The sequence below is a fragment of the Eubalaena glacialis genome, chromosome 15 (assembly GCF_028564815.1).
Source record: "Eubalaena glacialis isolate mEubGla1 chromosome 15, mEubGla1.1.hap2.+ XY, whole genome shotgun sequence".
Taxonomy (NCBI): domain Eukaryota; kingdom Metazoa; phylum Chordata; class Mammalia; order Artiodactyla; family Balaenidae; genus Eubalaena; species Eubalaena glacialis.
In genome coordinates, this window is record NC_083730.1 from 71,677,329 (window position 1) to 71,705,018 (window position 27,690).

Genomic DNA, 27,690 nt, shown 5'->3' on the forward strand with positions numbered 1-27,690 from the left:
GGAAATGACCAAATCATGAAGGTGGAGAGGGGCCCTGAGTCTAAAGTGAATCTTGTACCCATCTTGTTTCCCGGGGAGGGTAGTCACTGATCTGTAAAGTGCTCTGAGATCGCGTGGAAGGTGCAAAGTGGTGTTTATTCTTCAGACATCTACCAGAGAATACCCTAATCCAGTGAGCTCCTGTCCCTATTTCTCGCTCCTTAACTTGGGCCATTTCTTGGGAGCAGCCTCCTCGTGGACCTCCGGCCTCTTCCTGCCTGGCAGTGGGTCCTTCTGAGCACCTTCAGGGGTGGCAGCCTGGCTGCAAAGAGCCTCCCAGGGCTTTTTCTTGATGGTCTTGCCCAGCTCCAAACTGGACCTCTCGGGGGTCCCCGAAGGATTCCACAGCATTGGCTCCACCACCGTGTGGTGCAGAGTCCGGTGGCCTTCTGTGTGGAGGCCATGGATGGTGAATGCGTCCTCCGACAACTGCTGTCTCTTCCTGGTTTCCGGAAGTGAGGCTCGGCCCTTCCAGGACACTGTCCCAATGTCCCGGGGTAGCACTTGGGTGGCAGCCACATGTTCAGCATATCTGCTCTCAAGATCTTGGCAGAGTGTTACTTTTTTCTCCTTTGAACTTTCTTTACTCTAGCCAGGAAGAACGCAGAGAAGTCAAAGCAAAAACTTGAGAAGGGAGCTCAGGATAATTATCTGGGATTTGTGTCCCCAAGTCTTGGTTACAGCCACAACCAACATTTGTCTAGCATGTTCTAGTTTACCGAATTCCTTCAGGGATACCGCTGCGAGCGTTTCCCCACAGCCCTGTAAGGTCAGCAGGAGACAGCTTTAAAGGCAAGGAAATTGGAATGGGTTTGCCCAAGGCCACACAGCCAGAAGGTGGACCACGGCTGTCACCTACTGAGTGCCACCCAGGACCCTAAGCCTCTACTCTGTGCCAGGCTCTGCTCAAAAGCCCTTTGCATGCATTAACTCATTTCATCCTCGTGAAACCCTGTGAGGGAAGGGCTATTTCTCCACATCTATAGACGACAAAAACCAAGGTAGAAAGAGACTGAGCCCACAGTCCCCCACAATTATGGTCAGAGCTGGGATTTGAACACTGACCACCTAGCTCCAGGGTGCATTCTGAGCTCTGCTGGCCACCATGGACTAACGGAGCTGGACTCAGATCAGGCCTCTGGACACCAAGTTCTCCATGTGGAAGTTCATGGCCAGGTCTGTGGCTCAGCTCTGGGGTTCAAGCATGTGCATCTGAGCCTTTCCCATCCTCATTTTCGCTTCACATCAAGTTTCTTTTGTCTCCACTTCTGAAAGCCACTTTATCCTCCTCTCAAACTGAGCAAAGGAGAAATATGCATGACCCCAGATCTGTCCTCTCTCCACTAAATCACGCCCCCACCCCCATCCTGACACCCCACAATCCTGTCTTTAACTTCAGGGTTTCCTTCTCTTGGCATGAAGCCCTAGCTTACCTTTCCCTCTCCCTACCCCATCACATTTTCTCCACCACCAGCCATCACCTACCTCGTTGATGCCTCCTGCAGGCCTCCTGTGCCTGGGTGAGCCTGGCCACGGCCCCACTGGCCGCTTGCTCTTGGAACTGATGGAGTTTCTTATCCAGCCCTGCTGGGCGGCTTTTGTTGCTGAATCGTCCTTGGGCTTTAATCTCTTTGAGGGTTTCGCATCTCCAAACTTGCGTGGTACTGGGCAGCATTTCTCCTTCAGTTGTCGCCTGAGCAACAGTTTAACCAGGGAGAAGGAACTGGCAATTAATGGGTTCTTTACAACTTCCCAAGAAGAGGTGGTACCTGGTATGGGAGCATTGGTGTTCTGCTTTGCACACGTTCTGGTTGTCCAGATGTTGGTGAGAGCTGGCGAGTCCACATAGCAGTCCTGAAGCCTGGTGTTCAGTAAGATAGACTGTCGGAGTCCATAGGTGGGGTTGCTGGGATCTCGTCTCACAGAGATTGGATGCTAGAATTATAAGGGGGAGAAAAGGAATAAAAAAGACCAATTCTCAAGCAGAGACTAGAAGGTCTATTTTGGAGGTAAAGTATTAACATTTTTTTATAGACCATTCCTTCCACACAGCTCTTAGAAATCTTTCTGCACAACCTCTCTCCTGCTCACCAAAACCTTTTGTACCAAGTAGGGAAGCAGTAGAACTTCACAAGGTCACAGTGATGGTCAGGTTCTCAAAGAACATAGCAGGCTTGGGCTGGAAGCAGAGGGAGGGTCAGTGAGCATTTATAAGGAATTAAAAACCATTTCTGTCCCCTGGAAAGCTAAGGGAACCCATGGCAGGAAAGGAATGGGAGATGGGATCACTCAAGCTTCCTATAGGAGCTGTAGCCACTCCTCAACTATGCTGCAACCCAGAAATGACAGCAGGTAAAATCCTGCCAAGCCCTGAAATCACTTTCTAACCAGACTGCCATGAGCCAAGAAAAGCTGCTAAGCAGGGAAATATACACTGGGGTCTAAAAAGGCAAAAGCACAATGTAAATGATGCTGGCCTCCGTTTCTCGGGACCAGCCAAGAACAAGAGAACAATTTGGATAGATTAGAATCACACACTTAAAGAGACCTGGCTTTCTAAGAAATGTCATCTGTAATAAAATAAAATCACCTTACCATATTTCGGTTGCCTTAAATTTTATTTTAGTTAGCTTAGTAGGGGGAAGAAATATGTATTTTCTTTTCCCTTTTTCTTTTTTTTTTTTGTTTTGTTTTGTTTTAATACTTCTATCACCTGTCTTTCTCTGCCTCAGTCATGTATGGGCAAATTGCTGTTTGTTTAGATTTTGGCTCTCATGCAGTTTTGAACCATTATCTCTAGTATTTGTGCTGTCACTTTCGTTTGTGATGTGGGTGTGGGTGGGTGTTACATCATCAGATTTTTATAGTTAAATTATGTTGGAAGAAGTTCTATTTTCTTGTGCTTACAACCTCAGGAACTTCTCAAGCCCTCATTTTCCCCAATATGGCACAGGTGAATTTTGAAGGTTCTGACATTCTTAAGAAGCACACTTTGCACGCAATGTAGTCAAATATGCAGACCAGATTTTTGGATACAGGTAGCGAGATGCATCCTTACAGGTGCGAAAGGGCCCTTCTCCGTGCACATAAAGAAGGTACTGTTAAGTTCTCAGAATAGCTGCCAAGGTTAGGGACCAGAAATGAAAGAACACGTTCCTGCAGCCCTGGGCACCTCTGCCCGCATGTCTCTCCCCGGGAGAATACATGGTTTCTGGAATGTGGTTTTATTTTACATCCCATGGCAAATGCAGTAATTAGAGCTGTTAACAGTGTCAAGGGCTTGAAACAGGAACAAAGACGCCTCTTCCTGGGAACTCTTGGGCAATGCCTATCTCCTTATCAGGTGCCTGCCCTGTTGGTGGTTTTGATTTTTCATGTGCAAAATGCCAAAGGAGGCTCCCTCTCCGGGGGGAGGAGAGCGAAATGGTGGAAAAACAGAGTATGAGTCTGGCAGGAGTTCCTGGAATCACATGCGTTGCCTGTTTGATTTTTTTGTCCCTGGAGTGAATCAAAGTCGCAGGTAGACCGCACCGCAGGCCGCCGTGGAACCACCACCAGGCCACCGGCATCTGGACCCACAGACGCTTGGGAGGACAATAGGGTCCATTCAGTGGCAAGCTCTGGCCTCACCTCCCGAGGGGTGGGTCAGTTTTAGAGCTGAGCGTTGGAAAGGGTTTGTCTTTGGGAAGGGTTTGCAAACGTCTGGAGACCGGGCAGGCAGGCATCCTTTCAAAGCCAGTGAAGTGCCACCAGGAGAAGTGACACCAGGCTCTGGGGCTACGGTCTGCCTTTACTCCGCATGGCAGGGACAGAAGGGCAAGAATGGCACATGGAGCTGCTCTTCTGCTTTCCTTCTCTCCTTCCCCATCTTGAGGTTGGCTTTCCCACACCACCTCTTTCCAGACACTCAAATGTATTTACTTTCCTAGGCCTTTGACTCAAGGAGCACTCAGTATCTCCTTCTAGCACAGAGCTGTTCACACAGGTGGCAGCTGATACAGACTCTTCAAGTTCTATCAAATTCTACCTTCTCTCCCTTCTGTGTAACTCCCTTCAATTGACCCTGCCCTAGTAGTAAGCCTCACGTTCCTTAGAAATAACTCAGGGTAATTTGGCCTGTGCTATTTCTCCTATTTCAGTAAAATCTGTGTTGATTGAATGCTCACTGTAGTCCAAACATGGTTCTAGACAACACTTTACCAACATCATCTCACCAAATGCTACCAACAGTCTTCTGCATGAGTTTGGGTGCTGCTGCCATCCCTACTTTATAGATGAAGAAACTGAAGGTCAGGGACTTCCCTGGTGGTCCAGTGGTAAAGAATCTGCCTTCCAATGCAGGGGACGTGGGTTCAATCCCTGGCTGGGGAACTAAGGTCCCACATGCTGTGGGGCAACTAAGCCCACACGCCACAACTACTGAGCTCTTGCGCCTCAACTAGAGAGCCCGAATGCCGCAAACTACGGAGCCCACGTGCTCTGGAGCCCGCGTGCCACAACTCTAGAGAGAGAAAACCCACATGCCACAACTAGAGAGAAGCCCACACCGCAACGAAAAGCCTGCGTGCTGCAACTAAGACCCGACGCAGCCATAAATAAATACATTAATTCATTCATTAATTAAAATTTTTAAAAAAGAAAAGAAACTGAAGGTCCAGTTGCTCAAGGACCATGCCTCAGGCCCAAAAGCTAGTAACCAACAAAGCCTGGACTCAACCCAACCAGGGTCTACACCACCTTTGCTCTTATCCACTCAGAGCTACGTTGTGACACTTTGCCTTGCATCTGGTTGGCCCATCCACATACCACACCTGGGCACGGACCACATCAAGTCCTATTGATGGATCCCAGATCCATTTCTCAATGGGCAAGTGAATTCACATCTCTGGGCCTTACTTTCCTCATCTGTGAAATGCGGATAGTAGGAGTGCCTACCCCAGGATCACTATGAGGAGGAAATGGGACAACGCATGTGAAGCACTTGGCATGGCTCCTGGCAGAGAGTAAGTGCTCAGTAAATAAAGTTCTAATTAATGTTGGTTTTTGTTTTTTTTTTTGGCTATGCTGTGAGGCACGTGGGACCTTAGTTCCCGAACCAAAGATTGAACCCACGCCCCCTGTGGTGGAAGCACGGAGTCTTAACCACTGGACCACCAGGGAAGTCCCTAATGTTATTAATATTATGGCCCATTCACTCATCTGACCCCTTCTTGAGCTCCTGTTGCTCATGGTCGGAGTGACTTAACCCAACATTTTATAGGAACTTCATCCCAGGTCCCTAGTTGTGTGCCCATCTGGTTTATGAGGCCAAGCAATGAGCCTCTTTTTTTTTTTTAATTGAAGTATAGTTTTTCAGATTCTTTTCCATTATAGGTTATTACAAGATATTGAATATAGTTCCCTGTGTCACACAGTAAATCCTTGTTGTCAAGCAATCAGCCTCTTGAAACGGGGGATGATTCTGATCTGACTTGGGTATCATGACATTTCTTTTCCCACGATCCATCTTCACTAAACATTTGTCAGATTCATCAACCTTACGGAGGTGATGTATCTACAAGAGCTACATTTCTCCCTGGTTTTAGAAGTTGTCCCAAATATCCCTGCTTTGTTAGATGGAAAGGGAAGCGGGTACCTGAGGATACACTAAGGAAAGTAACTAGTCTTTAACAGAGGTTGTTCTGTTGAAGGTTGTTCAGAAGTATAAAGTCAGGATGGAAAGACTCTTATTTGATCCAGGGTCCTGAAACCATGGCAAGAGTTTCCATTGTTGGTGCCAACACTCAATCCAGAGACCTTGGGGCTGAGGCCGTAGGGCTTCCATGTTGCTGAGAGTCCTGTTCCTGAGTTTGGTTCGCCAATTAACCTTTTTCACTCTGCTGAGCTCAGTCTAAATAACCTTTATTTTCCACCCATCTTTTGGAGCTGTTCTTTCTGACATATCTAAACCACCGCTTCTATCTGGAAACACATCTGCCCTTGTCTGATGCTTAGCCAGTCTCTACTCACTGTATTTTTAGCTCCAATAATCTTTCTTCTTTCTTTTTCTCCTCTACTACCACTCTTCGCTTTAATTTCTCTGAGCTCCTGTTCTCTTTCTGGAGGGTCAGTGAATAAAGAGGAAATTGAGCTGGGCTTCCCTGGTGGAGCAGTGGTTAAGAATCCGCCTGCCAATGCAGGGAACACGGGCTCGAGCCCTGGTCAGGGAAGATCCCTCATGCCGCAAAGCAACTAAGCCCGTGCGCCACAACTACTGAGCCTGTGCTCTAGAGCCGGCGAGCCACAACTACTGAGTCCATGCGCCGCAGCTACTGAAGTCTGCGCGCCTGGAGCCCATGCTCCACAAGGAGAGAAGCCACCGTGATGAGAAGCCCGCACACTCACTGAAGAGCAGCCCCGCTCTCCACAACTAGAGAAAGCCTGCGTGCAGCAATGAAGACCCAACGCAGCCAAAAAAAAAAAAAAAAAAAAAAAGTTTAAAAGAAAAGAGGAAATTGAGCCAATTTATATGAATTCTCATCTTCCTCCTTCATGTCCCACCCCCAAATTCTAGTGGAATTTAGTTGTGTTTAATTCCTCAGAAGATGTTTTTATTTTAACACCCAAGCAAGTAAACTTCCACACCCATATGGGAACACGTCTGAGGTTTGTGATGTAGAAGTTTTAGGAGAGAAGAGAAAAACTTTGGATGAGAGAACTTGAAAAGATTCCTGAACCATGATGCAAACTCGGAGGACCAGTGATTTAGACCACATGTGCTGAATACACACCTATCACGGGCCAAGTATGTGAAATGAGGGTGCCCTGCCCATGCTGCCACCCCTTCTCACCTGGCTCTGAGTTCTCAGATGTTTCCACCTGGATGCCCCACAGACACTGCTAACTCGTTATGTTCAAAACCAAATTCTTTTTCTCCCTTCACCCCCATCAGAACAGACTAACTACTGCTTCTCTTGAATTTTCCATCACTAGTTGCCTGACCCAGAACCTGGGAGACAGGATCAGTGCTGAGATGAGCCTGAGGCTAAAGGAAAATCAGGAATCTAGGTCCTGTTTTTATTTAAAGTTTTGAGATTCTGTTCATCATTAATTTTTTAACATTCATTTAGAGTTTTAAAAGATATTGCATAAAAACACTGTCCATTAAATATATTTAATATATTTAAAAATTGATTAAATATTTGTCTTGATTACTGAGTTTTGGGGGGGCCCCCTTAAATCTTGTGCCTGAGGCCAATGCCTCACTTGCCTCACCCTAATCCCAGCCCTGGACCACTCAGTAGGCATTGGTTGCTAGAACCCCATAAAGATAATAAGGCAATTCACCACGGTGATGAGGAGTAGGGTCTTGAAGTCCCACTGCCTGGGGTCATAGCCCAGCTCCACCACTAGGCAACCTTTGGGCAAGCCATTTAACCTCTCTGTATGAGGGGGCTCATAAGAGTGCCTCCTTCATAGGGCTACCGTCATATGAGAAATGTGATGACAAACATTGCACACTGCTGAAAGCTTATTAAAATCCTCAGTAAAGGTTTGCTATTCTTGTTATTATAATCAGACTCCTCATCCAGTGCTCTCTCTACAACATGACTGCCCTTTGAGCAGAAATTACCCCAGCTGGAGTTTCAAAGATACCAGGATCGCCCAAACTCCACCAGCTGAGATCTCTCAGCTTCTTGGCAAATCCTGCTGCCCTCGGGAGGAATCCAAGGGCCTGACTGCAGAGCCGGCAGACAGAGAGACAGACAGACACCAATATCTTCCTGGAGGCCCAGGGGCTACAGTCAATGCCCTCACTCTTTCCATGAAATAAAGCTGCTTAAGGACTGAGGCATGTGAAGCATTGAAATGAATATCTCAGGCAGCTCCTTGCCAGGGCCGGGGACCACATAACTGAGCAAAGACCTTGAGCCATTACGTGCCCTGACCTAGACCTGCTTGGTTGTATTTTTAGCCTCTGTGTGCTGTTTCCATCACCTGTGCTGGGCTTTATGCTGGAAAAGAGGGGGGGAGGGTGCTGGGGACAGCTAGAGAGATGTTTCTCATGGCAGCCAGTGGGGGCAGGAGCTTGCACACTATTTCTGAGCTCTGTTGTACAAGTCAGCTTTCATGGGCTTGCAACATTTCAGGGGTGTGTGTAGTTAATGACACAGGCCCCCGAGCTTAGAAGGACCTCAGGCTTGGTTTAATGCTCTGTTGTCACCATCTTGAAATTCTAAAATATTTTGAACACGGGGCCCCACATTTTCATTTTTCACTGTAGCCCATTCTGGTTACACAAGGCCAAGAGAGCAGAATAAAGGAAGGGGGCTGGTACCCAGTCAACAAGGGTGCCTTTCTGCAGGGCAGTAAGACAGATGGGAGCTACTACCATGAGGCATAAATCCCCAGACTTGGCCAAATAAACCTGATTTCGACCCCCCCCCCCATCTGCCTCTTCTTATTTCCTCCTCTGAAACTAGGATGAGATATGAAAGGACCTTGTAAACTGTAGACAGCTGTGTCCCGCTTTGCTAAAACCTTGCCCCAGCACTATTTAAAACAGTCCACAGAGCACCCTCTGTCAATATCATCATTTTCTTGTTTTTGTAGTACTTTTTGCTCTCTGAAATTCACATTGTTTTCCTGTTGGTTGACTGGCCTCTCTGCTCTGTTTGAGTTCAGTTCTAGGAGCGTAAGTTCTTGTCTTGCTGGTGCTCTTGACAGGCTCCTCACTGAATATTTGTTGAATGGAGGAAGGATCACCCTTACTGAGTACTTGCTTTGTGCTGATGGTTTTACCTGCATCTCCCCATTTTATTCTCCTTCTAGGGCCTCCTGCCTGGGAGGGTGCAAGTTAAGTGTTGAAGCATTCCCAGGTTATGTTGGAGGAGGTGATTTTGGAGGTGGGGAAGGGCCCAAAATGGTGCAGGAGAAGGTAAGCAAGAGTGGGAGACACCAGGTGGGATGTGGAGGGCATCCCCCTGCTCCAATAAGGAGCCCAGAGGATTCTCGACCTTGGTAATGACCCAGGGAAAACAGTGATTGAACAAGCGCACTCTTGCCGTGGCACTGGGTCGTGTGGGTGGTGTGACGGAGCCAAGAAGCCTCGTGGGAGTAGTTGCGCCTTTGGGGCCCAGCTCTGGGAGCAGCTGGGATGGGGGGATGGTTGGGGGCGAGGTGGCGAGTCTTGGGACTGGGCGAGGGGGATGGCTAGGGGGCCGGTGCACCTAAGGCGGGACGGGGATAGACCAGCCCCGCTCAGGGCGCGGCGAGTCAGCACAGGAGGGCTGAGGTTCCCGCCGCCGCGCCGGGCACAGGCCCGCACTTGCAAGTCTGGGACCAGGGACTTAAAAGCGCCCGGCGCACCGCCCGGACCTGCCCCGCGGGGCGTCACCGCGGCGGTTTAGGCTGGAGCCGAAGGAAAATCTCTGCCTGGGGGAGTGCGGGGGAGGAGAGAGGCCCACCACAGACCCCGGGGGCGGGAGGGGAAGACCATGTTGGGGAGTGAGGCCACGCGGGGCCGAGAGTTTAAGCGAGCCACGCGCTCTCTGCGTCCCGGGATCGCAGTGTCTAAGAAAGCACCATTGCCCCACCCACTTCTGGACTTTCTTGGTGTCGGGCGCTTTACTTGCGTCTATCTAATCTAATCTAATCTAATCTTGTGAAGGCCATTTAATATTCCTATTTTGCATTTGACAAAGAGCAGGAAACTTGCCCCAGCTGACAAAAAATGTGCGATAGGATTCCGAACCGGGGCTCAGTATGCTGCCTCCTTTTTTTTTTTTTAGTTAATTTTTATTTATTTATTTATGGCTGTGTTGGGTCTTCGTTTCTGTGTGAGGGCTTTCTCTAGTTGTGGCAAGCGAGGGCCACCCTTCCTCGCGGTGCGCGAGCCTCTCATTACCGCGGCCTCTCCTGTTGCGGAGCACAGGCTCCAGACGCGCAGGCTCAGTAATTGTGGCCCACCGGCCCAGTTGCTCCGCGGCATGTGGGATCCTCCCAGACGAGGGCTCGAACCCTTGTCCCCTGCACCGGCAGGCAGACTCTCAACCACTGCGCCACCAGGGAAGCCGTATGCTGCCTCTTTTGTGGCTGCAAAAATTGGGATGGTGAAAGGAACTCAACATTTTCTAAGATCCTACTGTGTGTGTGTAAAAGTTTCCACGCATTGTCTCATTTAGTACAACCTCTTTGGGAGTAATTGCTATCAACGTCCGCATTTAACAGATAAGGAAATTGAAGTAAGAGAGCTATTTTTCCTTTAAATCCGCCCAAGATTTTACAGGTGATCAAGTGGGATATGAACCCGGACAGGCTGACTCCAGAGCACCCTTTTTTAAACCGCTGCGAAGAGCCAAGCAGGGAAAAGCGGTTTGCAGACTGCTGTTCTGACTATTACGGCTGCGGTTGAGCCCGCGTGTGGGTCACGACCCGAGTGAGGGTGGAGCAGGGGTCACTGGGCGCCCGGCCCGGTCCAGCCGGGTCAAACCTCTGCTTGTGGACTCGGAGGCTGTGCCCCAGGCCCCGCCCCTCACCTGCTGGCCCCGCCCCTCGAACCAACCAAGAAAGTGGTCCGCGGGTGGGCGGGCCCAGGTGTAGGGGGATGTGGGCGGGGCCTGGAGCGTGAGTGGCAGGCGCGGGTGGGGCGAGGCGGGCGTGCGCAGTCGGCTCCGCCCCTCGGGCCTCGCGGCGGAGCCTGGCGGGCCGCTGGCGGCAGGGGCGGTGGCGGCGCTGGGGAGGGCGGGCCGGGGCGGGGCGGCCGGGCGGCCGGGGCGGGGCCACGCTCGAGCCTAGCGTCCCGCTCCCATGGCCGCCCCCGGCTCCGTGCGTTGCCCCTTCTCCCCCGGGCCGCGCCCCGGGGCCCCGCACTGACGGCCCATGGCGCCGCCCGCCGCCCGCCTCGCCCTGCTCTCCGCCGCCGCGCTCACGCTGGCCGCCCGGCCCGCGCCCAGCCCCGGCCTCGGCCCCGGACCCGGTGAGTGAGCGACTCCCCCCACCCCCCGCTCCGCCCGTCCTGCGCGGAGCCCGCCCGGGGGGCCCAACTCCCTCGCCCCTGCCTTCTGGGACTCCTTCTCCAGCCCCTCAGCGACGCCCCTCAGACGGAGCGGCCCCTCTCCTCAGGACCTGGGACTCCCCCAGACCTCTCAGCTACGCCCTCGGCCGGTGCCCAGTCTGCCTCAGTACCTCCCAGACCCTTTCGCCAGGCTCCTCAGCGACGTCCCCCCGGCCGGGATGTCTCCTCTGTCTCAGGACCCGGCACCCCCAGCTCAAGTCCCTCAGCGACTCCCCCCGGGGCCGGGACGCTCCCCCACCCCGCCTCAAGACGCTGCCCCCCCCTCCCCAAGCCCCTCAGCGACACCCCGGGTCAGGATTCCCTCCGCAAGCCCCACAACGACGCCCCCAGTACCCCCTCCCACCCACGCCCGCGAACCCTGCGCCTACCCGCTCACGAGCGGGTGCGGAGGCGACGGGAGCGGGCGCCCGGCCCCTCTGCCCGGTCCCGGCTGCACCCGCTTGCCTAACACTAATTTCTGAGTACAAGTCGTGAAGAGTAAAGTTGACCTGCCCGCCCTGCTAGAGGTAGACCTGGGTCCGGAGACGACCGGCTCTACCCAAGCAGAACGTTCCCTCCCTAGCCACCCCCCACCCCACCGGGACCGCTTTGAACTTCCCCGTGACTCGGTGTAGGTCCAGTGTGGAGAGGGGAAGAAAGGAAGGGGTGATGGGAAACTTCTCCCCTACAGAGCTTAGGGTGCTTATCCTGACTTTAAACAGGGTAACCCGCTCCCCAGGCCAAGGTCAAGGCCAGGTCTTCCCAAGTGGGGCCCTAGACCAGGATGGAAGCTGGGACTTTGCTTAGCTTGCCCGAACACCCTTCCTTGCAGCAGAACTCTCCAAGTTGAAGAGCAGGCAAGGGGGCGTTGTCTGGCCCAGGTACATTTGTCCGCAGGTTGTTCAGGTGTTGAGAATTCGGCATTAATGGAAGGGACGGGAAAAGTGCATTACAGGTTTGCTGAAGTAAGAAAACCGGCCTCTGGATTCTCCACCCAAAGTCGCAGACTGTGATATTGGAGAGATGGATTTTGCTGATGAAAGAAAACTCCAAGTTGCTTTGTTTACTTACCAGCTTGGATTTGTGATAAAGATAAGGATTTAGTGTTGTCACTTACTATGTGACTTTGGGTTGTGCCTTCAGCTCTCTGAGCCTCAGTTTCCTCATCTGTAAAGGAGGGATGATGATAACTCCCTTGCAGGGTGTTGTGAAGATTAAATGATGTACTGCAGGTAACACACCCACGTATAGCAGGCAGTCACTAAACATATTTAATACTTCTTTTTATAGTGCTTTACGGTTCACCAAGTGCTGGACACCTCCTTTGCCCTGGGAATGCTATGAGCTTCCAGTCTGATTAATCCCTGTAAAAGGCAAAGCTTGGCTTTAGAGTGGTAGAAGGGGGCTCTCCAAGTGCTATAAACCTTAGGCTCAGGAAGTGGTTTCTGAGTGATCAGTGGCCTTCTAGGGGACAACTACAAAAACTTGTGCAGAAGTTTGATCACTTCTACTGTTTGCTGTATGTGGGGAATGAAGGAGGGACTTTCTGAGAGCCAGGATATGTCAACATAACTGTAACCTAGTAACCCCTTAGCTCCACTTTGCCATATGTGTGGTCAGGATTTAATGTCCTCTATGGAGAGAGAGGTATGGGTGGAAATAAACTGTTTCCTCTCCTGGAAAGGGCAGAGTAATAGCTCTGAAAAGTGTTCAGTGAACCAGCTGTGTGCTTATGCTTGTTGGAAGGTGGCACCCTCTCCTCAGGCACCTTTGCTTTGCTTTGCTTAGAAGGGTCAAATGCAGCAGCTCTTATGTAGTTTGAACCTCAAACCTTGGTGTGTGCTTTTATTGGAGTCTGGGGTAGGGACAAATAAATAACCATTGTGAAATGATTTATGATAAGTGGCCCATGTTCCCAATTCAGTGAGCCTCACCAGCTTTTTTCCCTCCCATCCTAGTACATCAGTGCCTTTGTGATTTCTCCTCTTTAGTTCCAGAGGCAGTTTTAGGGAGATACCACATGGTCTTCAGCATCACATCCTGTCTAGAGCCTACCCACTAGTTTTTAAAAATCCTTTCCAATAAAAAACACGTTTTACTCTGAGGATATGCCAAACTTGACATTTCATATTTTTGATACTGTAATTTTCTCTAAAATTTCGTGGATGGAAAAAATTATTTCAATACTTATATTCTGCATAATTTTGTAATATTTAAATTACTGGTGGTTTGCATTTTTGAATGCTGACTTTATAAAAAGTTAGCTCATTCCCTATCAGTGCTACTTCTAATTACAGTGTGTAGCCAACCCCAGATGACCTCCCTTCTCTTCATTCTTTGAGATTCTCTCCCTTCCTTCACAACTGATAAGGAGGAAGGTAGAGGTTAGTGAAACCTAGAGGTTAGTGAAATTCTAGGTTAGGAATCTAGACTCCCTTTTCAAGGAGGAAGGCAGCCAGGGCCGTGGGCTGATGGGCTCTCTGAAGTGAACTCCCATCTGGAATTTACTGACCTGCAGGGGACAGCCGAGAGGTAGGAAGAGCAGAGAAGGCTGAGTGGACTTCTGCTGTGAGTTTTCCACCTAAGGCATATACCTGCTTGGGTGTTTCACCACATTTAGGGGCTTTCGGGTGTGCGTCAACTCTGGCTATGTTTGCTGTGAACAGCCTTTTATGCTCATCCTCCTCCAGCTCCTCATGTAGAATTTGTCCCATTAGACAGCAGTGTGTCTTGCCATAAAACCTATGAGTTCAGTTAACAGTGAGAGTTTCATACTGTACAGGGCCTTATCCCTCTTGGGGACTCCATTAATGTTGTATAGAATTACCTGTATACAACCCAGGGGCTGAGAGGAGTGAAGGGGACTAACGTGCATACCAGTTACTTTTATGTATTTTTAAGAAACAGGAAACCGTCAAAACTGACCTGGCATCAAAGAACTCTGATCTTTTTGTGAAAATTTTTGGCCCCTCGACAAAGCTGTTTAAGTGTTTGAGATATGCAGTGAGACCTTTTATAAATCTTAGAGCAAAAAGAAGTTCAATTTAGGCTCACTGCTAATAAACAGCAAGTTGGTACACTTAGTATAGATATTATTGATACACTTACTTATGATTTAGCATATTTGGATCAAAAGCAATAAATGATGAAGGTAAAATATATTGCTTTAAATTGCTTCACAATATACAGATTAGGAATTTTGGGTGATGGGCAATATACCATCTTTAGTTTAGAATTTTTGAGCCTATAATGCCATCTTAGGCTGTAGGTCAGGTAGGTGTCAGCAAACATTTTTTGTAAAGGGCTAGACAGTAAATAAGTTGGGCTTTGTGGGCCATGTACTGTCTGTTGCAGTACAACAGCTGCAGAATCTCAAAGAATGAAGAGAAGGGAGGTCATGTTTGTAGAGCAAAGCAGCCATAGACAAACTGAATGGATAGGTGTGGCTGTCTTCCAAGAAAACTTACATGGACACCGGTATTTGAATTTCATGTGATTTCTTTTTAACAGTTTTAAAAAAATTTTATTTATTTTTGGCTGTGTTGGGTCTTCATTGTTGTACACGCGGGCGTTCTCTAGTTGCAGCGAGTGGGGGCAACTCTTTGTTGTGGTGAGCAGGCTTCTCACTGCGGTGGCTTCTCTAATTGCGGAGCACGGGCTGTAGGCGTGCGGGCTTCAGTAGTTGTGGCACGTGGGCTCAGTAGTTGTGGCTTGCAGGCTCTAGAGCGCAGACTCAGTAGTTGTGGCACACGGGCTTAGTTGCTCCGCGGCATGTGGGATCTTCCTGGACCAGGGCTTGAACCCGTGTCCCCTGCATTGGCAGGTAGATTCTTAACCACCAGAGAAGTCTAATGTGGTTTTTATATGTCACAAAATATTGTTCTTTTGGTTGTTTTCAACCATTTAAAAAGCATTTTTAGCTCATGGGCCATACAAAAATGGGCAGTGGGCCAGAGTTGGCCTGCAGGCTGGACTTGACCAAGTTCTGCTCTAGGTCCATATGTGTTTATTTTTTCTAGTGTTCACTGGTCTGGAAAAGTGACAAGGAGGCTTGCTGAATGAACCTTTTACCTTTTACTATAAACTAACTTTAAGAGGCATGGGAGAAATGGTTAAAAAGGTAAATTTTGTGTTAGGTATATTTTACCACAATTAAAAAAAAACATATCGAGGGAGGGAAATTTCATACACATACATTTGGATCTTTAATAAGACTTTAAAAAATACTTTAAAAAGAAATTCAGTATGGTTCAGTGTGCACTACATAAAGAAAATAGAGCCTTCCTCGGAACCAGCCCATTGTTTGTTAGCTATGCAGATGTTGCTTGGATCAAACTGTTGAGAGATTTGTTTCTCAGAGGAAAGCCCAGGCAGCAGGTGGCACCGGCCCTGAGACATTTAAAAAAAAACAAAAAAACAGGAGAAAAAAAAGAAGAAAACAAACTTCTGTCACTTTCCTAAACAGTTGAATGGTTCTATTGTCATTTTTTAAATGGCCTTTAAAAAACAACAGTGTGCTTAGCATGGATGATTATTTTGTTTTAATTAAAACATTTTCGAAAAAACAAAATGAAACACTCAAACATACCAAATTGATTGTGTTTGTACTGTGGAACAGTCAATGCAAAACACTTGCGAGAGGCCGTAAGTTTGGATCTGTAGTTTTTTCTTAGTTTTTGCCTCCTGAATAAGGATAACAGAGGAGGAAGTGAATGTGTTCCTTAGCAAACTACCTGTGCAGGTTTTGAGGTGAGGTCTCCTCAAGCCCTCTTTTGTCACCTGGCAGGTTAGTTTCTGGCTGGCTCACAGTGAATGGGTGAGAACGGTGATTGACATTCTTCCACATTCATTTTGACCTTGAGTATCCAGGTGGAACCCAGAAGCATTAGTCTAGGAGAGGAGCCTGAGGTCACTCTGTTTTTTCCCCTTCTCTGTTGTCTTCAGTGTCATTCTCTCAAGATGGCAGTGCTTCTTCCCCAGACGTCGCCTCTGGGACATTATCCTGGATTCAGATTAAACAGGGAAAGGAAAGAGGCCGTTGTAGAAATATTAGAAGGGTGTCCATACTCCTCAAAAATAGCCACTCCACAGAAACCTGCCTTCTCGTCCTCTAAGGAAATTCCTTCCATCCCCCTTTTAATCCTCTTTCTAGGTAAACACCTCCCTCTCCTGGACTTGCACCAGTTTGAAGAGGAATGAGGTTGGGGCTAGGAAGTACTTTACAGACAAAAGATTTGAGGCCACCTCACACGCAAGGCTGCCTCTCCCTCCTGCAGTTATGAGAGGGTACTTAATAACAGTACCCTCTCGGGGCTGCCCCTCTGCTGGGCCCAGCTTCTAGTTTCTCTTGCCACTGATTTAATCCCTGGCAAGTAGCCAAAGCATTAAACTTTTATTGTTCAATTTACCACGAGGGCGGGGCCCTGCTTCTAGTGGGCTGAGGAGGCTTCCAAACCCCAGTGTCACACCACATTAGCAACTTCAGACTTTGAGGGCTGGATTTCTTTCAGTTTGGTTAGATTCTTGGTTAGAACCAGAGCAGTATATTCACACTCAAAGTTTGAAAGCTCGGAAATAATAAAAACAGCATAGGCAACTTTTAAAGATGATACAAAACAGTTGTGGCATTGACTTATAGGACTAACTCTAAACAGAGTTAGAGTTTATTCTTTTAAACAGAAATGTTAAATGGCTGTCCACGTTCCTTGGTGTCCTAAAGTTGGATGAAAACATGGCGACCAAGTAGTTCTAGAACAGTAGGGATTGTTAACCAATGTCATCACAGTATGTAAATTACTTGCTGCTGTTCAATCTATAAAAATTCATCTTCAAAGAAAATTATTGGGCTGGTAAAAATATTTTTAATAATGACCACAGAAGCCATATTTGTTTTTCTTTGATGTTCTTCTGAAGACTTCTTCTGGTTTGAATCAGATTGTTCCCACATAAAATACAGTGGAAATCTACAATAATAAAATCCCTATTCCTATGTCTATGGGGAAATAAACAGGATGGGGACTGTCCTTTTAAGGGGCTTTCCCCTTCCTTTTCCCCAGACTCAAAGCCTCTATTACTGGTGGGTGTTTTGGCATCAGTTAAGGGCCTTCAATCCTTCCCTCCCTCCATGTTTTGCTCTTTTATTAAAGTGTTTCTGTTGTCTAATTATATCCTTTCAATCAAATTAGAGACTGCAGCATCTGGTGAGGGCCGTAACTGCTGCCATCTGCACCTCGTATATACAGGCCTTTTCAGCTGAGAATCACTCAACTTCCAAATGGCAGGAAGAGATTTGGAAAAAGTTTAGTTGGAAGGGAGGTTAACTTAAAAGGAACATCTTCAAAGGCTGGGTTCGATGCCCTGCTTGCTGTGGTGTGTGCACTGCCATGCAGAGCTTCATCGGCTTGGCTCACCGAAGATTCTTCTCTAGTGCTTCTGGCAGATGAAGGGTTTCTGATTGTCTTAGCTGAAATGACTAGTCCTCTCATCCTTGTTATGGGCTTGAGGCAGCCCCAGGGCGAGCTGAAAATTTCTCCCTTGAGAAGAATCTTTTGTTATGTGACCACTGGTTGGTTAATGGATCTGACACTTTCTGTTTATTTGACCATTTCTTCTAATTCAGTGGTTTCTACTAGAGGAGATTTTTTGCCCCCAAGGGACACTTGGCAATATCTGGAGACATTTTTGCTTGTCACAACTCACTGTGCTGTGGGGAGGGGTGTGCTACTGGCATCTAGCAGGTAGAGAGGCCAGGGATGCTGCTTACGATCCTGGAATGCACAGGACAGTGGCCCCCTTCTCCCCCAGAATTATCCAACCTGAAACGTCAGTAGTCCTGAGGTTGAGAAACAGTGTCCTAATTATATTATTCTTTTATCCTTCCCTTCACTGTGGCCTCGGAGTAGGCAACTCTGATCAACATCTTTTTTCACTCTTAAGAAAATAGATTCTTCATTGTCCATATCTAAACTCCTTAAGCATTTCCATGAACAGTGTTTCAGAAATCTTAATGGAGTAAGGTCTGTGGGTCACCGTATGTTTCCACTCTGGTAAGAGTGCCAGATTAAATATAGGACACTCAATTAAATTTGAATTTCAGATAAACAGTAATTTTTTGTGTTTGTCTCATGCAATATTTGGGAATACTTATCTTTAAAAATCATTCGTTGTTTATCTGAAATTCAAATTTAACTGGGCATTCTGTACTTTCATTTGCTAAATCTGACAACCCTACTCTAGATCCATGAAACATTACATGAAACTTTAAACCTTTGACTAGCAAATCAGTCCGTTGGCCACCATCTGCCCTTATTGTTCTGGGTGACTAGAGGTGACAGCAACGCTTGTTCTTGTTTTTAAGTCAGTGCTACACTGAGACTTTCCTTCTGCCTCAAGCTGTCTCCATGGCCAGAACTTCTGAAACTTGTCACTTGAGTCATATTTTTATCTTGGGACCAACTAACAAACGCTTATCAAATGCCTACTGTATGCCCAGCATCTCCGACTAGGACTCGTCCCTGTACCAATTCTTAGAAGACGACAACTTTGTTGCTTCGGGTTTTACTTTAAAGATGTGCTCTAGAGATACACTGTCTACCTGGCAGTCAGCTAGCTCCCCATTCAAGGACTGTTGTATTATTTGCCCATCCCACGTCAGCCAAGGGAAGCTGAATAGCCCAGAGCCTGGTTTCCATGGAGCATTGGCTGCCCTCCAGGGCTCCATTATTGGGGAACTTTCTCGCCCTCTGAAATTAAAAATAGGGTACAGGCAATACTGATGAAAGTTGTCCAAAAGCTGGATTATATTAGTTTGTTTTATCTCCTTTTTAGTCTGACTGAGAGCTTCAGACAGCGTGAAATAGTGTTGCTCAAGTGATGGTGAGGCAAGGTGTAGATTTGAGCCAGGTGTCTCCCATTGAAAGCAAACTCAATATCAACATGAGTATTCATTACAAAGGGGGTTGCTTATTCCCTATTACAAATAGCTCTACCATGGATTCCATTTAAATAGCAGACTCCCCTGGTTTAAATAGCAAGCATTTGATTTCAAATACTTGATTTATATAAGCTTTCCTGGAACTTCTCCCAGGTCATTGCTAGGTAGGGCATGATAGCTAGCCTGGAGGCGCAAATTGGTGAGGAAACCAGGGCACTCTGAACATGTCTGTCATGGGTTTTTCCCCCTAGCCCTCCATACATCTGCTTCCCTCATTCAACAAAAGTTTGCCAGGCACGTTCTGTGTGGTCTGTAGTTGCTGAGAATACAAAGATGAGTGAAGAAACTTACGGGCTAGTGGAAGCAGGGCCAGGTGCTTCTTGAGCAATTATAGGTCAAGCTGATCAAGTCTTAGAAGAGCTGGGGCAGCAGATGCTGTGGGACTTGTTTTAGAGCCTCTGGTTTCCATAGGAGTATAGCGCTATCTCCTCTAGACCCTGAGCTTTCAAATAGTTCTCCATCTTTTGTCTTTTTTATTTCCTTTAGAGTTGATTTATAATGTACTAAGTTATTGCCCATCAGAGAACTGGACTTTGAGCTTTAAAACATCTTATTGTGCTTCCCTTTTCCTTATGTGAAAACTCTAGTGTGAAATTTTATTTCAAGATTGAAGAGGATATTTATAAATAAACATCTAAAGTAGATTCATTTATACTCAAACATTACACCGAGAGAGGTGCCATCACCACACCGTGATAGAATATGTTCTGTTGGTATTGGCAGTAAAGTCCATGGTTAATTAATGAAATGTTTTTCTTAGAGTTCTGCTGAGCTAGTGACTTCTAACTGAGTGAGTCCATGCTTTCACTGAGGCTTGGCCTAATCTCTCTGTATATGTTACAGAACTAGATGTTGATAGGTTAATGGTCATTCTTTCTTAAGAACTATCTCCTGGTCTTCAATTTGATGAGTGTACTTGTATATAATATCCTAAATGATGAATGTAAGTTCCTCAAGCACTACTGCATGTTCATGGTGACTCTTCCTGGCAAAAACACATGTCCTTCACAGTGACAGCCACGGCATGCTTTCCAGTGGGTCCTGCCTGTGTAGGAGTGGAACATATTCAAGATGAGAGCCAGATGGGAAGAGTGGTACCCAAGCAGCATTGCATTCTGGGCCTGCTCTGCCTCAAGAATTATCTATTTTTCCAATTTTTATATAACAAATAGTAAGGACCCCTCTCTGAAGTGTTTTCGTGGGTCTTCTGAATTTAAACCTATTGTCTATTGCTTACGATATGTTCAGTTTTTCTTAAAATAGTCTTTTAATTAAGTATTTATCTGTTAATAGAGATGAATAAACTGGAGATTCAAATAGAAGATCTCAGGTCTCCTTCCAAAAGTATGAATTCTTTAGTTAAAATAACTTTGAGAGGTATGGCCTTTTCTTCTGACATTGTTCCCATGAATGAAAAGGAAGATCTAAAAGATATTTTAATGGAAAAGCTACTGATAAATAATTGCAGTGATTATTTTTGTGGTAATTCTACTTTGGGCAAAAGTACAAAAGTACTTTGTCCTCTGGTCATTTGAACTGTGAATACGTAGTCCAAGAACATGGTAGGTGAATGTCTGTCTTGATTTTAGATGACTGAATTTATGGCTGATTGAGTTTGTTTATCGTTCTTGAAAAGAAACTAAGGTAGATTAATTGTAAAACAACATGTTAGTAAGTATTTTCAAGATGTCCTTTCAAAAAATTTTGCTTTGGGAAATTTAGAACATATTCAAAAATAAAAGTGTAAGGAAGTCGTGTGTATCCATCTTCCAGCTTCCACAATCATAAACCAAGGCCAAAGTATTTCATCTCTACCTCTTTCATCCCCCCAACTAGATTATTTCATAACAAATCTCAGATATCATATCATCTTATCTGTAAATATTTCAGTATGTATCCCTAAAGGATAAGAACTCCTTTCAAAAACATAGCAACAGAGACTTCCCTGGTGGTCCACTGGGTAAGACTCCGTGCTCCCAATGCGGGGCTCGGGGGGGCCTGGGTTTGATCCCTGCTTGGGGAACTAGATCCAGCATGCATGCTGCAAGTAAGAGTCCGTGTGCCATAACTAAGAAGTCCACACACCGCAACTAAAAAAAAAAAAAGGATCCCACATGCTGCAACGAAGCTCCCACGTGCCACAACTAAGATCCGGCGCAACCTAAATAAATGAATAGATATTTTAAAAAACCAAACATAGTAACAGTACCACTACCATTATCACAACTAAAATTTTAACAATAATTTCTTAATATCGTCAAATATCCAGTCAGTAATCAGTTTTCAGATATCCCTGGTTGTCTCATCGGTGTTTTTACCATTCAAAGCAGGACCTAAGCCAGGTACAGTTAGGTGATGTGACTTTTGAGTCTCTATTAACCTAGAGGTTTCTCCTCTTTTTCTTTTTTTTCTTGAAATTTATTTGTTGAAGATGTAGTTTCTTCTAAACAAAAAGAGTGCTTAAGTGCCTCTTTCAGAGGGAGGGCCCACATGGAAGGTGAGTTATTTTTTTCCATAGAATTCTCACTTCCATTAGAGAAATGGGTAGAATTAGAGAATTTTAAGCCTGGGAGAGATTTTAGCCATCAATCCTTTCCTGTCACACTCCCTCAGACTTTTGAGCCTCAGTTCTATTTTGTTAGAATCTTGAAATTAGAGTTTAGAGTGAAGGGATATTGAGACCACCTGTCTCAAATCCTCTTGTTTCACCAGTGAAGAAATGGAGCCCCAAATCCAGGTGATTTCTTCAAACCCCGCAGTGTCAGCTACTCATCTGGTGTTATTTCCCCTTTCTTCCAGTGATTCTCAATATGTACCATGTGTATAGAAGACCCCTTCCTCCTACCCTCTCTCTAAGTAATCTAGGTGATCTAGACCTGATCACCTGCCTCCATGTAATCATGGGAATCTCTTCCCTTGGGGAGCCATCGGCGTTAAAGACGCAGAGTGTCTTCTCACAGGCTCAGCTGTGTTAGGATGGGAAAGTCTGGGAACCCCTGCCTTCCCAAGGCCACGTGCTTCTTTACCACGGGGTTCCACATAACTGAAATAAGCATTCCTGAAGTGCTTTTGAGTGTCTGAGGGCAAAAGGTGATTTTGCCAGGGACCATAGGCTTTGAAGACCTACCCATGAGTTCCCACTGGACACCAGTCTGTACTGGAAACCCAACAGAGCAGCAGGTGTGTTGTGCAAACATCTGACAACACTCTTGTGTTGCCCTCTAAATATTAAAAGGAGCTTTTTCCACCTAAGCCTTGTATTTCTATAATCTACCCACCTACCAAATTTTGTAGATGTCTTTAAAAGAACAGATGTTCCCACTGGAAAATGTTTTCTGCCTTCTTATTTTAAGATGCCATAATTCAATTTAATGCTTATTGATTCATGTTGATTTCAAACTAGGCTAAAACCAGCCAGATTCTTCCAACATAGGATCAATAGAGATGCTGAGTGGTCCTACATGGATGGAACAGAAAGTCAGCTTTGATGGATTAAAAACAGTGACTCTCACAAACATCATATAATAGAGATCTAACTAGTAATTAGCTACCAGAAAACCAGGAAAATTCAAGACTCAATATGAGAAAAACCTCAATAGTGTGGTTTCAGGCAAACAGTGTAGTTAGGAATGACCTAGTTATAGAGCTTCATTGAGAACTTATTCTTCAACTTTATTAAATGTTATCAAGGAATAGAATGTCTTTTGCTTTCCTACCACCATCTCATATATGTCAAGTTTTAATTATTTTAAAACACATCGTTATAGTTTTAAACATGAACTTTAAAAACGCAGTGCACGTGCAACCTGTCAGGAGTTAAATTGCCTGGTTCTCTTAACTTAGCATTTTCCTCACTTATAATAAGTACAGATATTGAATTATGTGATTTCAGTAGCATATATAAACAAAGATGTGTTTCATCCCACAGTTCAGATTTTGATTAAGAAAAACATGTACCTTTTTTTCCTTACTTTTTATCCACTGAATGCTGGGATTCAACGTAGGGTTCAAACCATATATATTTTTCCTATCCTGATGGTAGCCTGATAACTGCCCATTAAGTCACTAGGTAGACAGACTTTGGGAATTGTATTGTGGAAAATGTATCTGGGAATATTTCTAGGTCCTCTACAGGTCATGCCTCTAAATCAACTGAAATCTTCAAATAATGTTACATACAGCATGCGAGTATGAGAGCCTATGGAATTTGAGGGATAAATATCAAAGTTTTGAATATATATGCCATCAAGTCAATCAGTCTTTATACCAACCCTTCTGAATTCCAAACATAATAAACAATAATAGTTTTATGAGACAAAACTCAAGCTTGCTTTTATTAGCAATGGGGAATATTGAACTTTCACCCAGACATGGTCTTTGTCCTCAGATCTTCCTACCATGGGGATGACCTCCAGGCCTGCATGCAGCAGCAGGTCCTGCAGAAAACAGTTGGTCTGCACAAAACCATTTGCTCAGAGATTCTCACCCAAGATTTGTATACCCTAATGTGATTCCACGTATCTCAAGAGAATTTCAATGAAATTAGCATCTCCAGTTTTTTTTTTTTAATACATTTATTTATTTTATTTATTTATTTTTGGCTGCGTTGGGTCTTCATTGCTGGGCGCGGGCTTTCTCTAGTTGCGGCGAGCGGGGGCTACTCTTTGTTGCCGTGCACGGGCTTCTCATTGCAGTGGCTTCTCTTGTTGCGGAGCACGGGCTCTAGACGCGTGGGCTCAGTAGTTGTGGCTCGTGGCTTCTAGAGCACAGACTCAGTAGTTGTGGTGCACAGGCTTATTTACTCCGTGGCATGCGGATTCTTAACCACTGCACCACCAGGGAAGCCCGCATCTCCAGTTTTTAAAAATAAATGCCATATGCCATATTTTGGAGGGTTTTGGTGCTGGAGAAAAAGATAAGGAATCGCCAACTTAGAAAAGTAGAATTAATCCCGAGTGCTTTGATGCCAGCCTTGGAAGTTTTTATTAAGGAGTTTTCTTCTGTATTTACTAAGTTTTTGTCAGGCTTGTGTCTAACTTAACGGCTGTTTTCATTCAATCCCCAAAGCAAAAGATTTGCAGTTTTCTGATGGAGAGGAAGGTCCAAACAGAGATGAATGGAATGGGTTCCAACTGGAGAAGACAGGGAGGAAATAAAAGTGCTTTCACAGCTTATTATTCCTCTCTTTTCAAAACACCTTCTCCCTTACCTTCTGAGACCCACATGCTTCCTTAGCTTTTCTCCCACCTCCCAGGCTGCACATCACTGCTGGGCCCTTCTCTTTCCAGGCCTGAAACAATGCAGGGCCCCAGGGCTCAGCCCCAGATGTCTTCTCTCTCCACGCAGGTGCTATTACCTCCACACTGTGGATCTAGCCTTGGCTTCTTTCCCCAACTCTAGGCTCATCTAGCCATCTGCTTACTCTGTATCTCCGTCCAATTTTCCTATCCAAAACCAAAGCCTTGATTCCACCCCAAGATATTCTGTGCCTCTTGGGTCCTCCCCATCGTAGTAAATGGCAGCACTGCTCATCCAGCTGCTCGGTGTTGTACCTAACTCCTCTTTCTCTGGGACCCCAGCAAATACTATTGGTTCTACCTTCAAAATACGTCCGGAATCCGGCCACTTCTTCCTATCCTTCAGCTACTAGCCTGGCCCAAGCCATCCTTCTTTTCAGCTCATCCTTCTGCAGTAAGCACCTAACTGGTCTCCCTGCTGAGTGCTTAGCCGTCTCTACATAGCTCTTCCTCCACCCAGCAGCTACAGTTCTACTAAAAGATAAGTCAGATCGTGTCATTTCTCTGCTCAAAGCCCTCCAATGACGTCCTGTCACTCTTAGAACAAAAGCCAAAATCTAATTTATACGACCCTCAAGACTTTACATGTCCTGGCCTTGCCTGCCTCCTCCTCCTCTTCATTTCCCACCACCCTCCCCTGCACTCACCCTACCTGATCGGATCAGAGGAGCTGCCTCACAGTTCCCCAAACCTTCCCCAGCACATTGCTGCTTGCAGGGGGGTTTGCACTGCCTGTGCCCTCTGCCTGGAAAGCCCTTCCCGTGTCCTTTACGTTGTTCGCTTCCTCCCCTTGTCCACATCTCCCCTTGTCCTCCCCTCGTCTCCTCTCCAGGCCTTTCCTGACCCACCTCTTCTAAAAGAGAACCCCCACCCTTCCATCTCTGTCCCCTAACTCCATTTTCCCTTGTAGCACTTCTCACTGGCTAGTGTTAATTTTGATTGGTGTATTATGAGCGTGAAGCCCTGTGAGCATGTGAGCTCTAGGAACACAAGAGTGTTCACCACTGCCATCCCAGTGCTGTGAACAGTGCCAGACACATAGTAAGTGTTGAGTAAATATTTGTTGAATTAATGAATAATATCGTAGACATTAGATTTATCACCTTTGCTTGTTCTCTTTCACTGAATGCATAAATATTACAACCAGCCATGTGATATTTTATTTTTTATTGGTTTAAGCCACACCTTGCTTGTCTAGCCAAAGCTTAGGCCAGTTTCATAGTGGTAGGAAACAAGGGAGGCAGGGTCCTCATTACCTAGTGCACACCCCAGTATTCTGATGAAATCAAGATGCACACATAACTTTAATCCAGAATGTTCAAGTTTGTTCCCCCCCCCCCCACAATTGACATGCACTGGACAAGTCTGTTAAAAAATAATTGTCAAATCTGGTAACACTGCCTCCATTTCCCTAGCGTAGCTAAGAACAAGACTGGGTCTAGGAGGAATAGACTAAAGCAAACAGGCCTGCTCTTACCCATTCCCTCTCTCAGATGCCACCTCATTCCATTCCTGAGGGCTGACACTTGTGTGTATGGCTACCACATTCTTTTGTGTTACAAATCAAGTCATCTGAGTCTCTGGGAACACCGACCCCACTGCCCTGCAGGTTGCTGTCTATTGCTAAGGCTTTCCAGTGGTCGGCCAGCATTTCTGGCTCCCAAGCCACTCCTTTGTTGAATTAATGAATAATATCTCCTACCACTTTTGATAGGAGAAAAAGATGTATTAACACATAGCAATTAAAATTCTAGCAATTGGCGAAGATTGGCTTGATGTTCCTAGAATCATCACATGGGCAGCTTTCTAGAAATATAGGTTCCCAGGTCCCACTCTAACGTTGGGATTGGGTAGGGCTCTGGTGTGGTACACACACACACGCACACGCACACACACACGAGTCTCTTTCTCTCTAGCAGATCATATATATTCCTAGTGATAATAAGTGCTATGAAGCAAGCAAATGAAGGGCAGAAAAACAGGAGTGGAGATGGTGGGGAAGGGTTTTCTGAGGAGGTAATATTTAGTCTGTGATGGGAAGTATTAGGGAAAGAACGTTTCGGGCAGGAAATAGCGTGGTGTGTTTACAGAATTAAAAGCAGACGAGTGTGGCTGGAGCACAGCACGTGATGAGGGGAAGAGCTCGGGCCCGGTGGAGGGAGGGCCTGGGGCCACATCGAGGGGGCTTCACAGACAAGGATGATGGCTTTGGGTTTTGTTCCCAGTGCTCACGTTTTCCTGGGAACTTTGAACCCTGTGCAGAGAATGCGTTGCGGGAGCACGAAAGTCGAAGCTGTGAGACCTGAACAGGACCGTATTGTCCTCCGATGGTGAACAGGAAGAAGGTGGCAGCACCCAAGATGGAGAGGAGAGTGGGGTTTCAGGGAACATATTTGAAGAAAGTCAACAGGACTTGCTGATGAGCAGAAAGGGGGTGAGGAAGAGCATGGGGAAAGCAAGGATGATGCCGAAGCGTTCTATCGGAGGCAGTATAGGGTGTGATCGAGTGCCCCAGGTGCCTCATCTGTGAAATGGGAGTATTAAGGGACCTCCCCACTGGGTTGGTGGTGAGTTGATGTAAAGCACTTAGCGCAGAGCTTGGCACACGGTAGAACACTCTGTAAACATCAGTTACCTTTGAACTTTTTTATTTATGCAGACTCTTGGTGGAGGGCTCAGTTGTCTTGGAACATGATGAGTTGCACTTCTCGTAACATGTAAATGTCACACCAGGCACGATAAAGTGCTAGGGTATCCTGTGCCGCCTGGGAGTCCAGGTTATTTTGGCTGTCCATAAAACCAGACTGTTCCAGACAAAACGCAGGGCCCAGATAGGGAGAGGAAGGGGGTACAGGAAGAGAGATGGTTAGCAGGTAGATTTCAAATAGTAAAAGGAATATCTTTCAGAATATAGATGTGCTTGTGTTGTGCACATGCTTAGGCCAGAGGAGGCACATGCACTGCACCAGGAGCCGGCAGTGAGAGTCCTTCATACCGGAAGTCGTGGGTCAGCACATGCCAGGAGAGGGAAAGAAATAAAGCTAAGAATGTTAGTGTAACTCCCCCAGATTGTCAGGTTCCTAGTGATACATCTTTTTTTTTTTTTTTTTTAATTTTATTTATTTATTTATTTATGGCTGCATTGGGTCTTCGTTTCTGTGCGAGGGCTTTCTCTTGTTGCGGCAAGTGGGGGCCACCCTTCACCGCGGTGCGCGGGCCTCTCACCATCGCGGCCTCTCTTGTTGTGGAGCACAGGCTCCAGACGCGCAGGCTCAGTAATTGTGGCTCACGCGCCCAGTTGCTCCGCAGCATGAGGGATCCTCCCA

At 46.4% G+C, this 27,690-nt stretch overlaps 2 protein-coding genes across 3 annotated transcripts in view; one reads left to right on the forward strand and one right to left on the reverse strand.

The window, feature by feature from the left end:
* Positions 1–186: 186 nt before the first annotated feature.
* C15H22orf31 (chromosome 15 C22orf31 homolog) lies at positions 187–10,901 on the reverse strand. The gene is made up of 5 exons (XM_061169254.1): positions 10,855–10,901; positions 10,557–10,752; positions 9,078–9,248; positions 1,525–1,974; positions 187–627 (listed from the first exon to the last, which is right to left on the reverse strand). The coding sequence occupies exons 1-5, from the start codon at positions 10,899–10,901 to the stop codon at positions 187–189; spliced, it is 1,305 nt and encodes a 434-aa protein (XP_061025237.1).
* KREMEN1 (kringle containing transmembrane protein 1) overlaps positions 10,787–27,690 on the forward strand; it is a 63,340-nt gene continuing 46,436 nt past the window's right edge. For both annotated transcript variants that reach the window (XM_061169714.1, XM_061169715.1), the window contains exon 1: positions 10,787–10,996. In XM_061169714.1, the coding sequence (XP_061025697.1) occupies positions 10,900–10,996 (97 nt within the window). In that variant the 5' untranslated portion in view covers positions 10,787–10,899. The remainder of the gene's footprint in view (positions 10,997–27,690) is intronic.